The following is an 18,612-nucleotide window of genomic DNA, read 5'->3' as shown; positions in this document are numbered from 1 at the left end:
ATTTGATTTTATCTGATTCAAAGTGTGTGTGGGGTGTGTGTGTGTGTGTGTGTGTGTGTGTGTGTGTGTTTATCTAGACGAACTATCAAATAAACTGGTGGGAGAGGGACCTGTAACCCTCCATTTGTTGCTGACTACAACTCCCATTGGGACACAGGTGGCGCTGTGAGTTAAACCACAGAGCCTAGGACTTGCTGATCAGAAGGTCAGCGGTTCAAATTCCCACAACAGGGTGAGCTCCCATTGTTCGGTCCCTGCTCTTGCCAACCTAGCAGTTTGAAAGCACGTCAAAGTGCAAGTAGATAAATAGGTACTACTCTGGCAGGAAGGTAAACAGCGTTTCCGTGCGCTGCTCTGGTTCGCCAGAAGTGGCTTAGTCATGCTGGCCACATGACCCGGAAGCTGTACGCCAGCTCTCTCGGCCAATAAAGCGAGATGAGCGCTGCAACCCCAGAGTCGGTCACGACTGGACCTAATGGTCAGGGGTCCCTTTACCTTTACAACTCCCATTATCCTTACCCAACCTAGTCAATGGTCAAAGATGGTGAGTTGGAGCTTAATTAATTAATTTCCCTGCTTGCAGGGTTTGCACTGGCTGCCAATATGCTACCAAGCCAAGTTCAAGGTGAAGGCCCTAAACAGTTGAGGACCAAGTTATCTGAGACATTGCCTCTTCCCTTATACACCCAGAAGATTGCTGAGAGATGTGAAAGAGTTTCTCCTGCAAGTTCCAAAGTTCTCAGAAGCCAGCCCCATAGCAACATGGACCAGGGCTTTCAGCTGGGCTGCCCCTCTTCTGTGGAATAGCATTCCTGTCAAGATGACAGGCACCCCCTTTATGCACTTACTTGGGGGGGAGAGAGAGATTTTTGTTCTGATGGGCTTCCCCAGCTGGATAAATGGGTCTGTACCACAAGTGACCACTTGTTAGGGTATTAGTCTTGTTTTAAATGTATTTGTTGCTTTCGAGATTTTAACTGGTTTAATTATCTTATGTGTAAATTTGCCTTGAGACGGTAGTTTAGAAGGCAATTAATAAATCAGTAGTAATAATAATAATACTGTATCATCATCAACAACAACAACTGCAACCACAACACCCTGCCTTCCTCCCATTGCGGGATCCAAGTTAGTTCACAACATGAACTAAAAACAGTTACAGTGCTGGGGGCCATGGGTTCCCCATATCCAAATTAAATATCACAGCTGTGTTCCCTCTAGTGGAACAGCAAACAAAGAGGAACATCTGAGAATTACAAAGTGGTCCACTGCATTCCGAATTTCAACTCTTCACCTGGTTGTGATTTTAAAGATCAACAACTGATTTCATGGGCGTAGCCAGGATTTTTGTTGGCAGAGGGAGCAAAACCTCAGTTTGCTATGTATTTTTATTAACTTTTATTGATTTAGGTGGGGGGAGTTGCCCCCCACCCCGCCCCTCCCTGGGCTACACCCATGACTGATTTGTTTTATAGCCTCTTCCAAATAGTGAGTCAGCATTTCTGACGCAACGTTGGAATAATGCAATTATGAGAGGGCGATGCAAAATGTACAACCCCCCCCCCAACCCCCAGCTAAGGAAGACCACAGGAGACACAGTGAATGATAACAGCACTGCACAGATAAGCTGGTGAACTGATCACAAGGAGCGCAAAGAGCCTTTAAGTTGCCTCAGGGCTCTGTTGTTTCCCACTGGCAAGACAGACAAGGTTCCCCTTTTGATAAAGAGAATCTGCTTCCATGCAGGTGCCTCTAGGAAGCAGAACCTGCTCCCAGCAACTTCCTGCTCCCAGCAACTGGTATTCAGGGGCATGTAGCTGCTGATAGACTTATTATCCTCCATGAACTTGTGCAATCAGCTTCTAAAGCCAACCAATATTTTGGATCACTCAGATTTGAATCCCTGTTTAACTATAAAACTCCTCGAACATACAAAGCTGCCTTATACCGAATCAGATCATTTGTCTATCTCTAGGCCAATATCATCAACTCTGACTGGCAGCTGTTCCAAAGGGTCTCAGATGGAGAAAAGACTTTCCTGCCACCCATTACCTGGAGACGCTAGGGAGTGAAACCAAGTCCTTCTACAGCAGGGATGGGGAACCTGTGGCTCTACAGATGTTGTTGGACTCCAAATCCCATGGGCCTTGGCCAGCATGGTCGGGGTGATGGGAACTTGAGTCTAGCAAGCGCCGGAGGGCAACAGGTTCCCCATCCCTGATCTACAGGAAAAGCACATGCTCTGTGACTGAGCTTCTGCTCAAAAGCCGAGCACTACCAAATTCAAGATCCCAAATTGCATACATACCATACATTTAAAGCATGTGACTTCCTCAAAGAATTATGGGAACTGTAGTTTATCCCTCACAGAGCAAAATTCCCAGTACAAGCTACAGTTCCAAGGATTTTTTTAAGTCATGTGTTTTAAATGTGCTTTGGATGTCTAGTGCATACACAGCATCAGGCAAATCTCTCCCGCTATTTTTTAAAAATGCATTTAACAATAACATTATATCATCAAAGAATCACCCTTGCTCTATCTGAAAAACATTTGCAAAAATGTAAGGTAATGGCGAGTGAAAGCAGGGGGACCAAGTATGCAGATACAAGGATGTGGTAAGAATTTATATCTACTCCACTTTGTTCAAAACAAAGGAAATCAATTCAAATCCAGCATCCGGCATTTATTATAGCTATTGCAATAGGGCATTGCTCAACTTGACAGATAAGAAAAAGGTCTTGCATCAAGTGGCTGGTCAGAGAGATGTAATATAACTGCCACTTCTCCAGAAAATGTTTTGGTTAGATGTACAGTGGTACTTCTGGTTAAGTACTTAATTCGTTCCGGAGGTCCGTTCTTAACCTGAAACTGTTCTTAACCTGAAGCACCACTTTAGCTAATGGGGCCTCCTGCTGCCACCACGCCACCACCACACGATTTCTGTTCTCATCCTGAAGCAAAGTTCTTAACCTGAAGCACTATTTCTGGGTTAGCGGAGTCTGTAACCTGAAGCGTATGTAACCTGAAGTGTATGTAACCTGAGGTACCACTGTATTACTTGGACACTTCCCCTGGTGGTAGTTGCTAAGTGGATCCAAGTTCTCAGTCAGTAGAGCATGAGACTCTTATTATGGGCTGGAGCCCCACGTTGGGCAAAAGATTCCTGCATTGCAGGGGGTTCCAACTCTACAATTCTATTGTTCTATTATGTATTTGTGTTTTTTCCCTATTTTAACATGTAGTAAATTGTTCTGCGCTGTATTCTTATGGCTATGTTAAAGCACTTTTGTGTAATTTTGTTTTGTATGATGTTGTGATGCCATGGATGTGTAATTTTTTTTTTAAGTTTTAAGAACTTAAATCAATCTACATACACCTAAACAAAACATATATATATACAAATCTTAGTACACATATCAATAAATACAGTTAATCATAGCCCCAGCTATAAACTTCCTCTTAATTATTTTTATCTACAAATACATATGCAATTAATATTATTTTGTTCCAATTTATATTCTCTAAAACCTAATGTTAGCATAATACTTTAAAATAATTCAGTCTCCCAAACTTTTCTTGTTTTTATAACACACCATCTCCCAGTCTATCACTTTTGGAACTTGCTCTTTCTCTTCAATCTTGAACTTTTAGTGTTTAGTTACCATCAATGAATAATAAATTGATACTTTTTTCTGCTTCTAATGCAATACACCCCCAAAATCCTAATATACCATCTGGCCCATATTTGAAAATGATTCGGCCAAACTTACTTTAGAGGATAAATGTTTACTTTGTTTTCATATAGATACCCACATCTTATCTGGAATACATTTCCATAACTCTGCCTTCCATTTATTGCAATATTTATTCCATCTTAACCATCAATATATACCAATGCATTATAGATCTTAGGTATCAATCTTTGCCTTTCTCTGCTGAAATGTATTCTCAAAAGTTGCTTCCTTTCTTAGATCAATTTTGTACCCAATTTCTCAGCTGAAAATATTGATCTAAACAAAATATTTGACTACCAGTTTTAATTCCTGGTATGTGAAAGCCTCTTTTGCCTTAATCAAATGAATTAATATTACTAAAGCAGATTTTCCCCAGACTTTTCCAAAAATCATGGTAATCATAATAGTACCCAGTGCTTTTTTTCTGGGGTGGGGTACGCATACCCCTAAACATTTTGTGAATCTAAGTTTGGCCTCATTGACGGGCAGTATTTCAATACAGTGGTACCTCGGGTTAAAAACTTAATTCGTTCTGGAGGTCTGTTCTTAACCTGAAACTGTTCTTAACCTGAGGTACCACTACTGCCGCTGCGCCACTGCTGCACGATTTCTGTTCTCATCCTGAAGTAAAGTTCTTAACCTGAGGTAAGATTTCTGGGTTAGCTGAGTCTGTAACCTGAAGCATATGTAACCCGAGGTACCACTGTATAAGTAGGAAAAAGAGTACCCCTAAATTTTTTTTTTAAGGAAAAAAGCACTGACAATACCAATAACCTGTTTTTTTAGTGGGCAAAACACTTACTGCACACTCACACAGTATCTTCTGCAACACTCTATAAGGTCAACATTTTGACCCACACATTACAGATGGGGTACCTGAGACTAAGAGGGCACTGCAAACTTTGGAGCCAGGAGCTGAGACAAGATTCAAAACTTAGCAATCTGGCCAACAGCTCAAACCACCACACCACACCACACCAACCACCCAATTTCCCCCCCTCTCTTGTTGTTGTTTTAAACACACACAGCAAATTGTGCCCAGAGCCGCACAAAAAGGATCCCATAAACGCCTGTGCTGCCACAGATTTGTCAGTCTTTCAGGGACCACAACATTCTTTTTGCTGACCCCCAAAGGTCTTTGTCACTCACCGCAGCCAAAAACACAGCGACAGCCCAGAGGAGAGATGCAAATCTCCAAAGGGAAGCCATCTTCGGACAGCTTCACCTGACTGCTTTTAAGCAGCTGGAGAGGTTCCTCTGCTCAAACGTGAACCAACCTGGCCTTCTCCTTGGTCTGCTCTCCCAGGGAAGCTACTGGAGGAATGAGAGGCTGGAGGAGTCCTGGGGCTTGCCTTTTATCTCCCATCAGTGTGCAACAATTGAGAGCAAGCCCATCCCAGGCACGCCCTGCCCCAGCTGGAAGGCAGCAGCCAGCCACGCCTCTGTGTACAGGCTCTGCTTTGCAGGGGTCAGAGGCCCTGTCTCTCAGGGCCATCATAACACATTGACATGTGGTGTCTATTACATTCAGGCTGTAAGCCATTGGAAGCAACCCACAGCCACTGGTGGCGTTTGGCCAAGAAATTATGTAAGACCAGAGCAACACGTTTGGTGGGAAATCTGGGCTTGGGAGCCTGGGTTTGAGCCAGGAGGTGACAAAGGGACATTTGTTGCAGAGTGGCAGTGAATAGACTCACAGTATGCCAGCTGTAAGCCTAAATCAGGGCCTGAGATTGCGCATCTGAATGGAGGGACTTGGCCTTAGCAGAGGAGTGAGGAACTATTTGGGGGGGCAGCCAGGGGGTGTCACATTATGCGGCCTAGGACCCATGTACCTATGGGACCGCCTCTCCTGGTATGCTCCACGGAGGACCTTAAGGTCCACAAATGACAACATTTAGGAGGTCCCAGGTTGCAAGGTGGTTAGATTGGTCTCAACTAGGGCCAGGGCCTTTTCAGTACTGGCCCCGACTTGGTGGAATGCTCTGTCACAAGAGACCAGGGACTTGATATCTTTCCACAGGGCCTGCAAGACAGAGCTGTTCTGCCTGGCCTTTGGCTTGGACTCAGTCTGACCCTTATGTTTCCCTCCCCTTATGGTTTTGATCTATGGGCTACTTTTAAAATGAGGCTGCATTTTAAATTGGTTTTCCCCCTCTATTATGTTTTTACTGTAATTTTACTGGTGTTAGCTGCCCTGAGCCCAGCTCTGGCCGGAGAGGGCAGGGTATAAATAAACATTATTATTATTATTATTATTATTATTATTATTATTATTATTATTATTATTACTACTACTACTACTACTACTACTACTTCATCAGCAACCTTCCAGAGCCCATGTGCTACCTCAGCAAACATGATGACCCTCCACCCTCTTCACTTTATCAATAACAGGATTAACTCTTATACTGCAAATGGAATGATTTATGCTGTTGCACTTCCAACCATAAATGGGATGGGGGAGGGGAGGGAGCCAAAAAGAGGACAAATCACAGGCTCCAGATGTCTTTAGCTGATCGCAAGCTGAACACGGGCCAGCAAAGTGGTGCATGTGCTAAGAAAGCTAATGCAATCTTTAGGCTGCATAAACAGAAACACTTTGTTAGGGTCATTAGCTTTTATCCTGCACTGTCAGGCTCCTGTGTCCAGCCCTGCCAGATGTTAAGGACATGATAAACTTAAGTGCATCAGGAAGGACACTGACAAATTTTAGCATATCAGGAGTATGGCGACTAGGAAGGTGAGTGGAGTCTAGACACCAGTTCCTATCAGGAACACTTGAAAGGACTGAGGATGTTTAGCACCCAGAAGAAAAGATTAAGTGGAGACACTCCCTAATGGTTAGAGATGTTTGACAGCGGGGCAGTCTGCCTCAGGGGGTAGGGGGCTCTCTTTCATGGGAAACTTTTAAGCAGAGGCTGATTGGCTATCTGTCAGGAATCTTGTAGTTTCAGAATTCCCGTACTGAACCAGAGAGTGGGCTCAATGCCCACAAAGTCCACTTTCAACTCAAACATTTTATGATTCTGTGACCCTGCAGGCACAGGAGCCAACTCATAGGGACTGAGGTCATTTTGCTGCCCCCCCCCCAAAAAAATTGAGGGGGTTGGGCTTCCCCAAAGTTGATGGACATTGCCATTCAAATGATGTGCACACTACACCTTGTGATAGATTATGCAGGGCAGGGCTTATCTCCCCCCCCAATCTTTTATTCTAGATGGCACCCCTGTCCTGCAGGGGTGTATGGGGTGCAAGGGTGGTACCTTGCGGGGGGGCTTTGTGCTCCTTCTGGGGTAGTTTGTCCAGCTTTGGTTCCTAACCTGCACTCAGCTCTCACCTGCAGCTCCTAGAAGCTGCCAGCATGCAACAGGAGCCACACAGTGGCTTCGACTGCCCCGCTAAACCAAGTGGGGGTAGCTAGTGGGTCTCAAACTCTCAGTGAGTTTGAGTCTTTGCCTGCATGTGAAGACAGGCTCTGGTGGATTGAGTAGATGAGACCAGTAGTGGGTCCAACAGGAAGTGAAGGTCAGATGGGGTTCGTTAACCTGGGAAGATAGCCTATCCAGGAGATGGACAACTCTGATCCTAAATGTCTGTTGCCTTGAAGGATATCTTCAGGAGAAGAAAAGGCTAAGGAGCAAACCCTACACAAATCTGGAGTGGAGCCCCTAAAACAGTTGAATGACACCTTGTACGCCTCCTTCTGGCAACTCCTGCAGCCAAGCTGGTTGGTGCCAAATTTATCGCTCTACTTTCCTTTGGAACAAAACATCAGTAAGGCTATGAGAGGGGTGTCTTGTCATCTCGGCAGCTCAGGTCCTCCATACACACTGCCTAGGTTTGCGCCCTGGGTAGTTCACTTCGGTGCTGCTAACAACAGCAGTTTGACTTCACCGCCGGAGGTGGTGTCCATCTCAAGACAGATGGATGCCAACAAAGCAGGCAACAAGATGCAACCTTTATTTTCACTGGACTAGCTCAGGGTTGCATAACACTCTCCAGCTGATCCAGAAATACCCTGACAGAAATACCCTGCGCACGTAGCACAGTGTGGGGCTGAGACTGGAGGTCAGGCAATGAGGACTGGCCTCCTACAGAAGCAAATCGGGGTCCAAGCAAAGCATCTGGAACTGCTTCTTCCCAGGGGGATATTAGCAGAACACCGTGTTCATCTTGCTCAACTTCTTCCCTGCTGAGCTGATGAAATTGCTCTCCTTTTTGGCAGAGAAATGGCGGCCAGTAACTCTGTCCAAGACCTTTCGTAATAATAACTTTTTGAAACAAAACAAAAATAAAAGCTTCCTTGGATGTCCTCAAGAGTTTACTTCTCAGCTAATGCCTTGATCCTGCTGGTCGTCTCCCCCCCCCCCCATCTCCCATGGGGCAGGAGAAACTACTGAAGGGTCACTGTTTGTAAGCCAAGAGGGCAGCTTCCCACAATACACTCTACTCAAGGAACAATATGGCAACACAGTGGACATTATGATGCAACCAGACACCAAAAGATGCATTTTCATATTCCATAGGGAGTTTTCTTGTCTGCACAGCTCACATGCTCCTCCCATTCCAGTGAGCCCAGAATAAGAGGGTTTAAAAATACATATAAACACCAATGAATATATATCAGCTTAATAACATGAGCTACTGCCCATAAGCTGAAATCTTATTTTCCCACAGGGTGACTTACCTTGGTGCAATGGAATGTGCATAAGCATTCCAACTGCTAATTCAGGGGAAAGGGTGACTCATGTAACACTGGCCAGAGTGCAGGTGTCAAGAGGAAATTATTGGCATGTTCCCACCACTCCCTCCTTCAAATCAGCTGAGCTCGGTCGCAGTGACTGAATCCCCTAGAAAGGAGGGCCTTCAAGAATACTGTCTCACACTCAAAGGCCTTAATTTTAGCTAAACGGCTTGGTAAAAACAGTTTTCACCACAAGCAAATGTTTTGAATCCTAAGAGATACTATCCTGCAGACAGGGTGGGAAGGCAACCATTTAGAAGATGTTGATCTCTGCTGATGAATGCTCAGTGACAGCTCATCTGGAAGTGAACATAAAAACAGCACCCTTGTGTTCTTTGTTGGCCCCTGGGGTGCATGTGGACTTGCATGCTAGGGAGGGGCGGCAATTGGAGGGTTCACAGGGTCCGCCACACCAGCCCTGTCCTCACCACCAGAGCTGTGCTGCACTGCCTACCCACTGGGGCAGGGGGGAGCCCAGCTGGCTGACACAGCCCTTGTCGAATGAATCTCCCAGATACTGACTGGGGGGCCAATTCAGTGAGGTGGCTGGGAGCGCAGTGGCGAGGCCAGGCTGGGCTCCGGGCCTCAGAAACCCTTGGAGCAGGCAGGGTGGGAAAGGGATCCTTGAACACACCTGGTTCAAGTTTGGTTGGGTTTCCGTCTTAAAATATTGCTTTTTAACAGCTTTAGTTCTCTGGCCAAACAGGCTCTCTTAATTTTCATCCATTTATTAGGTGGTGTACTGCTGTGACTTTACCTGTATTTTCTCTTATACTTATATTTTGCTTTCTGTACCCTGCTCTGATATGTTACAATGCGAGCAGTTTAAAACCTTTAGAAATATATGTTTAGATTGGGTAGAGGGCAAAGCTGGCTCAAGACATTGTGGCACCTGAGGCAAAGCACAAAATGGTGCCCCTCCCCACCAGAGAAGGAGGCGTGAGTTAAGGTCTACATCAGGAACAAGGAGGGAATAAATATCTCCATTGGGATCTGATGCCCATGTGCATACTGCTGCCCGAGGCGGTCGCCTCACCTTACCTCATGGGTGGGCTAGCCCTGGTAGAAGGTAACATGAGGCTGCATTTTAAGCTGTAGTTTAAGCCATATTTTAATTGTTTGTTTGTTTGTTGTTGTTGTTTTTCTATTACATTTTATTGTAATTCATATTTGGTGTTAGCCGCCCTGAGGCCGGCCATGGCTGGGGAGGGCGGGGTATAAATAAATTTATTATTATTATTATTATTATTATTATTATTATTATTATTATTATTATGCACTCAAGGATATGGCCCCCCTTTTCCCCATGCTACGCCCCTGCATAAGAAAATAATAATAATAATAATAATAATAATAATAATAATAATAATAATAATAATAATAATAATAATAATTTATTATTTATACCCCGCCCATCTGGCTGGTCTTCCCCAGCCACTCTGGGCGGCTTCCAAAAGAATATTAAAATACTATAATACATCAGACATTAAAAGCTTCCCGAAACAGGGCTGCCTTCAGATGTCTTCTAAAAGCCTGGTAGTTGTTGTTCTCTTTGACATCTGGAGCCTTCTGGATCAGGCCAATGGTGCATCTAGTCCAGGGTCCTGTTCTCACAATGGCTACCCCGATGTCTTTTGGAAACTTGCCTTTTGGAAACAGGATTTGAGCACAAAAGCCCTCTTCCCTCCTGTGGTTTCCCAGCAACTGGTATTCAGAAGCATTACTACTCCTGAACTTTATAAGATTTTATAATGCTGTTTTTACTGATTTTGTATTTTACCTGTTTTTATTATCAAATTTTTATATACCACTTAAGAGTATTTAAAATATTAAGCTGTTCTGAAATGCATTTACACAAACGGACAAATTCTGAAGGGGAAGCCTGCTAAACCTACATAGGCTCCCCCCGTGAGCTGGAACCTTGTGTGAGCTGCAAACATACCACAAATGCATGGATATAATGGAGACTGGGCCAGCAAGTGACATGATAGCAGGGTTGACCCTCCTCTCTCTCCATGTGATGTCAATGTCTGTGTAGGTCTGTTACAAATCAGGAAGCTTCCAAGTGCCCCGGAAAAAATGGACATTCAATTTTCTTCGCATAAGATCTCGATGGCAATCCTGCATGCTCTAGCACCCTGAAAAAGCACTTTTTTCAGGGCCATGATCTTGCACGGTGTCCCAAAACAAACATTTTTGGGTGCCACACAAGATAATATGCCCCACCCATCTGGCTGAGTTTTCCCAGCCACTCTGTGCGGCTCCCAATCAAGTGTTAAAAACAGTACTGCGTTAAATATTAAAAACGTCCCTGAACAGGGCTGCCATCAGATGTCTTTTAAAGATAGGATAGCTGCTTATTTCCTTCACATCTGAAGGGAGGGTGTTCCACAGGGTGGGCGCCACTACCGAGAAGGCCCTCTGCCTGGTTCCCTGTAACCTCACTTCTTGCAATGAGGAAACGATGGGGGTGAAGACCGTTTGTGGGCCAAGGTTGTTTAGGGCTTTAAAGGTCAGCACCAGCACTTTGAATTGTGCTCAGAAACATACTGGGAGCCAATGTAGGTCTTTCAAGACCGGTGTTATGTGGTCTCGGCAGCCGCTCCCAGTCACCAGTCTAGCTGCCGCATTCTGGATTAGTTGTAGTTTCCGGGTCACCTTCAAAGGTAGCCCCACATAGAGCGCATTGCAGTAGTCCAAGCGGGAGATAATTAGAGCATGCACCACTCTGGCGAGACAGTCTGTGGGCAGGTAGGGTCTCAGCCTGCGTACCAGATAGAGCTGGTAGACAGCTGCCCTGGACACAGAATTTACCATGGACAGCTGTGAGTCCAAAATGACTCCCAGGCTGCACACCTGGTCCTTCAGTTACCCCATTGAGGACCGGGGAGTGCCCCATACCCGCCTGCCCCTGTCCCCGCAAAACAGTACTTCTGTCTTGTAGGATTCAACCTCAATCAGTTAACCGCCATCCATCCTTCAACCGCCTCCAGACACTCACACAGGACATTCACCACCTTCACTGGTTCTGATTTAAAAGAGAGGTAGAGCTGGGTGTCATCATCCCGAATAAAGTGCAGAAGCCATGTGCCCTGGTTTTGTGTTGGAAAATGTTGGACGGTTTGTAGAGTGGAGGCTGGTCCAAGGCCAGTGGGGCACTGCCCCATCAGCCCCACTCTGCCCCATCTAGCCCCCACCTCCCTGCCTTCTTACTTTCATCCAGTCCAATCTCAGTGTTACCCCTTGTAGAACTCAGCAGGCAGATGGGGACAAAACTAGAATGTGCTGGTTCTGCCTCTCATTGGCTCTGGCTCCCCCTACTGGTGGTCTCCCTGCCTTCTACCCTACCAGTTCCAATGTGCACCAGCCCTCACTGAGTATGTAGGAGGGGAAGGATTATGCAGAAGAACCTGGCTCAATCCAGACTTGCTAGCACAGGACCAAAACATGGTTGGGCATCACACATCAATATGTCACTGGTAACTCCCATCGGCTGGTTTTTCCTGCTGTGCAACACTGTAGAAGTCAATTAAACTTTCAGTTATGCGTCCTCTTACTTCTGGACAAGACAGTACCTACCTATCTAAAGTACAGTTTTGTACTCTCTTATGGTTTCTCCTACCTTCCTCTGGTATGAGATTTGCAATCTATGCAAGCCCAATATGTGGTCCTGAGTGCAAAATTAAACATGTCGGCAACATCAACTTTAACAATAATACAAGAGACTAGACCTTATGGAAGAAAGGCCCTCCCTATCAGGAGTGGCAGAATTTGTGCATGCGTGCAAATATTCTTATTTTGCATAATTCAGACAGAGACACAAATACAAATCTCATAACTAGAAGTTCCTCTTAGGGCAGTTTTCCAGACTTTCATGTAGACATGCATCATTTCGTGACATGGTAATTCAGTTTTACTAGCAAACCAGAGGTTAAATGAACTCCTTTCCAGCCCTGGAAGGAACGTGGGGAGTGTTCAAGTGACACACCTCCACACTGCGTCTGACACACTAATGTGTTGCGACACACTGTTTGGAAAGCTCTGTCTTAGGAGGTTACCAGTGGTGCCAGCATTCCCCTTCTCTGAAAATTAAAGAGTCTTCCTTCTGAGGGCCATATATCCTCCTGGGCAACCTTCCAGGGGCCACATGCGAGTGGTGGAAAGAGCCAGAGGCAAAAGTATGCAGAGCAATGAATGTAATGTTAATATTTGTACAGCACTCTGGTTTCTACTTACATTCACACAGTCCCTCTCTTTCTTCCATCCAGGCAGTGAGGGAGTATGATCACAGTTCAAGGACAGATCTCAATCAGGACAGCTAGGTCAAGGAGAGACTTGCACCTATTCCAGACTTTGGTTAGCTTGGTTCATCTGAGCTCAAAGAATCCTCAAAAAATAGGCCTATGCCCACTGGCTTGCTTAGCTTGCTGTAACCCCACCCAGAGGCTTCTGAAAAGAGTTTTGAAACTTACACTGGTGTAAGCTATAGTACTCTCTGCCCATCTAGCTTTTTAAACAGCTATTGTACTTTGTCTGGGGGTTTTACTATTAATGCATTATTATCTGTTTTATATTGTAAGTTGCTATGATTATTGTTTCTGATCTGTGCTGTTATGCCACTCAGAATGTCAGCAAAAGAATGGAATTATTCATAATATTCATACAAGTAATCATGATAACAATAATTTGTTAAATTTATATTATTATTGACATTAGGCAGGTTCCTTCGCTGTATTTTTTCAGTGTCTGCTAAAAAAAATCTGCTTAGGCAAGGATACCCACATAGGTAAAGTCAATGTATATTTTAACCTGTCATTCCAACTTGCAATGTATACTTTTAACTGATGTTTTTATTCATCTTGCTTTTTTAAATTTATTTACAGTGCATTTAGTGGCAATAATACTGAATTGTGTAAAGGTAAGACAAAAAGACTCCAAAAGATACATAGAAGCATTTCAGGGCACAATATCAAAACAACGAAATGCAATTGGTTTTTTATTAACTTGGTTTTAATGTTATTTTTTCCCCCTGTATACATTACTGTATATTTATAGTTTATATTTTTCACAGACTACCTAGAAGATTTATTTATAATTAAGTGGTATACAAATTTTGTTGAATAAAAATAAATAAAATAAAATAAATATTTTATTGTTATTATTTTCTCCCAATAATCTGGGCAGCAATTATATATGCACAAACCTGGGAGTAAGTTCAATTGAGTTTAATGGAACTTATTTATTAGTAAATCCACACAGGACTGTACTGAAAAGCAATATCCTACCAATTTGCAGCCAGCTAACCACCCAAAATGGAGTAGAATACATTGTTGGCTGTTATTTTTGTGTGTTTTTTTAGCATAACGTGGGCTTAATGAAAAGGTTCTATCTTATGCCTTAATTCCAGGCATTCTGAAATTCTCAGAAATCTTTACATCTGAGGAACTGTGAAGTTTTTTAACTTTTCAAAAACAATTAGCTGCTGCAGCTGCAAATACTTCAGTTCTGCTTCAGACCAGCAGAGGGCACACGAAGACTATTTATGGATTTCAGCACTCAAAGGCACACAAGAAAAAGAGGTTTTGTTCATTGCAGTTTCAAACAGTTTTCAGAATAAAAACCTATTGTCAGGAAAAGGTGAATCTGAGAATGTGTACCTAGAAAACCTGGATGTGTGCGAACAGCACTAACGGTATTTGGCACAATGCTGGAGAAGCAGCGTGATAAGAATGCAGAACGAAAAACTTCAGAAGAGTCCTGCTGTTAAGGTGAGGCCAGGGGCCCATCTAGTCCAGCAACCGGCTCTCCCATTGGCCAACCAGATGCTCAAATGGGAAGTATCCACAAGCAGGACCTGAGTGCAACAGCATTTTGCCCACTTGTGATTTCCACCAACTGATATTGGGAGGACCATTGCCTCTGACAGTGGGGACACAGCATAGCCATTGTGGAGAGTAGCTTTAGCCTCCTCCATGAATCTGTCCAATCCTCTTTTAAAGCCATGGCTACTTCTTGTTGGAGCAAGTCCCTTGATTTAATCATGAGCTGTGTAAATAAGTGCTTTCTTTTTTATCTTTGCAAAATCTTCCAACATTCAGCTACATTGGATGTCCCTGAGTTTAGTGTTACAAGAGGGGGGGGGATTTTTTCTCTCTAGCCACTTTCTCTGCGCACTGCATAATTTTATACACTTGTGTTTTCCCACCCCATTTCACTAAACAAAAATACAACCCAAAACCCAGAACAAAACATTAAATAGCCCTAGACGTAGTGCCCTCTGGTTTAAAGGGTTTAGAGCATGGGTAGGCAAACTAAGGCCCAGGGGCTGGATCCGGCCCAATCTTCTTCTAAATCCGACCTGCGGGTCGTCCGGGAATCAGCGTGTTTTTACATGAGTAGAATGTGTGCTTTTATTTAAAATGCATCTCTGGGTTATTTGTGGGGCATAGGAATTCGTTCACCCCCCCAAAAAAAATACAGTCTGGCCCCCCACAAGGTCTGAGGGAAAGTGGACCGGCCCCCTGCTGAAAAAGTTTGCTGACCCCTGGTTTAGAGCCTAAGCAAACATCCTAGTACAACAGCAAAAGCTGTCCAAGGCTCACACCCTAAAACCACAGTCACTGTTAGGAGCTCACTGAGTCAGCCAACCACAGAGTAGATCCACCCTCTGAACAAATTGAGAAAGGAATCAAACTTGACAATTAAGCACAAAGTTCAAAGTCAGCTATACGGGCCGGAATGGGGAACTGGCAGTCATGGTCTGGTTCCTCCACCTGCAATGTTATCTGGAAACACACATGCCCAGCAACCTGGTGAAATTACAATCAATATCTTTTTTAGTAGCGGCAGGAGGGGAAGTTCCTAGAGTCACTTAAAGATTATCTGTTTACCGAGCATTCATCCTGATTCATTCATTTATTTATTGTGCAACATTTGCAGGAAGGTTAGATAACTCTGCCTGTTTCTTGACCATTCATTCTGATTTGCTTGCAGGGAGCATAGACGACATCACATCAAGCAACTGTTACACCACACATTCCAGTGCATTTTCTCATCGCTTTCCTTAATGCAAAAAGTCTGGATTTATTTTTTTAAGGGTTTGTTGCGCAAGAGCACCAATTCCCCTTTAACTGCTAGTCTACATGGATTATTATTATTATTATTATTATTATTATTATTATTATTATTATTATTATTATTATTATTATTTTAAAAGTAGCCACTCTTCTCTGTGCAGTCCCAGGGAGGGTTACGGCAATTTAAAAATACAACACTGAAATCAGTTAAAACAATTTACAATCCTAAGAACAGGGTGGCTCCAAAAGTATATACATTTCTGGTATCCAAGGTCAGGGGAAAGAGGTGCACCAATGAACAAAAATTATATAACGAAGGTTCCAGGTGGACCTCTGTGGGAAAGGGGTGCCAGGGTTTAGGGGCTGCCACAGTGAATGCCCTTTTCTGAGGGAGGCAGAACTACCAAGAGGGCCTCACAGTTTATCTTAGTACCTGAGAGAGTCAGTAGGGAAGGAGGTAGTGCTTCAGCCCTACCATTCAGATTTTGTTAAGTATTTTACTCCCGAGTCACAAGGGTCAGAAACTTAAATTAAAACAAAAACAGGCTAGGGTGGACAGGCAAATCCCACAGAGAGACAGTATGCACACAGAGAACTGATGAGCTCTTGCAAATCTAAACAGATTTGCAGCTTTTAGGAATGTTATACAAAGAGGGAGTCCAATGTTGTTTCAGAATGAGGGTTTTGGTTGCAAGTTGTGACGGCACACAATGCAGGAAAGGCTTAGAAGCACAAAATGGGAGATTCTGTTGGGTCTAGATTCCAAAAGCAAGAGAGAGAGAGAGAGAGAGAGAGAGAGAGAGAGAGACGATGGGAATTGGCCATAATCAATCCACAGAGTCACAGTGTTCACCAATAATAAATATCCCTTGTTTTCTCTGAGCTCTGGCATTCTGCAACAAGGAGAAACCTTTTCAAATCAGAAACATATATCAATCATCCAGAGGCGCCGGCTTGAGCAGAAGATGGGGTGGGGGTGCATGTGCGATGATGCATACATGACACATGCATATGACGCAGGGGTGCTGGGAGGAGTCAGGGGGCAGCAGCCCAGCTTCTGGCTTCTTCTCTCTGGTGCTCGATCTCCTCTTCCTACCACAGCCATTGGCCCAGGGCTGCTCCTTTCCCTCTGCAGCAGGAGAAGCTGCCAGCCACTGAAGCTGTACCATGCCACTCTCAGCTCTGTGCTCAGCCTCCTCCACAACTCACCCCAAAATATTTTAAGGGGGGGGAGGGACATGGGCCCCTTAGAGTTAGCATCTATGCTGCCAACCCATTCTCAATGTTGTCTATCCAGCACTTGAGGTTGAATTCAGCAGCTGGAATACTCCTCCCCCCCCTCCCAGTTTGGTGGAAACACTTACTAAGCATGTGTGTTTAAAATGCAACCTCTCTCAGATAGTTTCCTAAAGCCTCACTCACAAGTTCCTAATATGGGCAAGTGGTTTTACTGCACTCTCCTCTGTGACAGCTTTGCAAAGACAGCTGAAGTTTCCAGGGCCGAGATGCGCCAGAATCATTCAGGACTTTTGCAGTTGGGTCTATTGAGTCTCTGCTCTGTACCTCCTTCCTGCCAGTCAGCCTCTACTCAAGAGCAGATAATTCTGGGCATGATTAAATAATTCAACTAGTTCCAATGCAGGGACTTAGCAGAATTATTCTGTCGCAGAGGAAGCTCTCTGTTGCACCTCTGCATGCACCAATGCTTCAAGGGGCATGTCCATCACAGAGACTCAAGCAGACACATCAAAGGATGGGCTCCTTTGAGGGCAGGTTATTTTCTCTAAAGACGGTCTAGAAGTAAACCTCCCCCCAAATGGTGTACAAGTGAGCCCCGTCCCCCATGTTAATTCAATTTTTATGTGTGTGTGTGTGTTTAAAATGTAGCTCAGCTCTCAGGAATTTGGGAAACAGTGATTTAGAAAATGTCTGCTTGATCTCCAAAATATTGCATGATCTGCACAGAGGAAGACTATGTGGAGCTGGTAAAATATAATAATAATAATAATAATAATAATAATAATAATAATAATAATAATAATTTATTTATACCCTGCCCATCTGACTGGGCTTTCCCAGCCACTCTGGGCGGCTTCCAAAAGAATATTAAAATGCTGTGATACATCAAACATTAAAAGCTTCCCTAAACAGGGCTGCCTTCAGATGTCTTCTAAAAGTCTGGTAGGAGACAACTGGTGGGAGGGCGTTCCACAGGGAGGGTGCCACTACCGAGAAGGCCCTCTGCCTGGTTCCTTGTAACTTGTAATATCACCCAAGCACCTAACTGGCCAGCACTTAAAACCTGACTGAGCCCTGGCAGACAGGAATCTGAACTGTTTCCTCAGTCCTGAGATGAGGCAGGCCTGCAAAGCACAGCGTTGATGATCATGTCTGCCTATTTGCAATGCCAGGTCATTCCTCACAAACTTGGTTGGTCAGCTGTGTCAGACTTGGCAGGATGGTGGTATAAGATGATCAGGAACTACAGTCACTCTCTCCAACCACCTCCAGGCCAGCATGTTATTTCCAAGCAAGACTGGGGAACGCAGCCTATTCATGGCTGGCACGCAGTGATTAAGAATTCTCAGGAAAGGAGCAACCAGAAGGGAACATGCATAAGTCTTTAGAACTGCCAAGCCTGTTCCTTTAACTGCTTTAACAGATGGGGAAAGGCTATAGCTAAGAGCCTCTGCCAGTCAGTGCAGTGGACAGTCCTGAGGTGGGTGGACTAATAATAGTCTGACTCAGTATAAGGCAGCTTCCCAAGCACAGCAGACAGAAGTTAAGCTTTCAGCCCGTAAGGCATACATGAATGAATGAAGAAGCAATCAAACATACAGAAACTTTTATTCTTGCCAATTGTTTTCTCCTTAGAGAAAGGTTCCTGCAGCAAACAGCTGCACACAGGGAGAAATCAAGTTTCCTGTCCATTAGGCACATGCAAATAAATGTGTTGTGGTAATGTCTGAGATGGTGCTGGAGGAGACTCTTGAGAGTCCCATGGGCTGCAAGAGCACACCTCTCCATTCTGAAGGAAATCAGCCCTGAGTGCTC

General features: G+C 44.3%; 1 protein-coding gene across 3 annotated transcripts in view; it reads right to left on the bottom strand.

The window, feature by feature from the left end:
- The window catches only part of GSN (gelsolin), a 63,233-nt gene that overhangs the window by 26,589 nt on the left and 18,032 nt on the right, over window positions 1-18,612 (bottom strand). The window contains exon 1 of one of the 3 annotated variants that reach the window (XM_081180092.1): window positions 4,885-5,076. The exons of the other annotated variants lie outside the window; for them this stretch is intronic. Within the exon in view, the coding sequence (XP_081036218.1) occupies window positions 4,885-4,944 (60 nt within the window). The 5' untranslated portion in view covers window positions 4,945-5,076. Of the gene's footprint in view, window positions 1-4,884; window positions 5,077-18,612 lie in introns of those variants that run through there. 3 annotated transcript variants of the gene reach the window in all.

This window comes from Podarcis bocagei (assembly GCF_964188305.1).
Source record: "Podarcis bocagei genome assembly, chromosome: Z".
Lineage (NCBI taxonomy): Eukaryota > Metazoa > Chordata > Lepidosauria > Squamata > Lacertidae > Podarcis > Podarcis bocagei.
The sequence above is the reverse complement of the archived record's forward strand: the minus strand, read 5'-3'. Positions and strand labels throughout refer to the sequence as shown.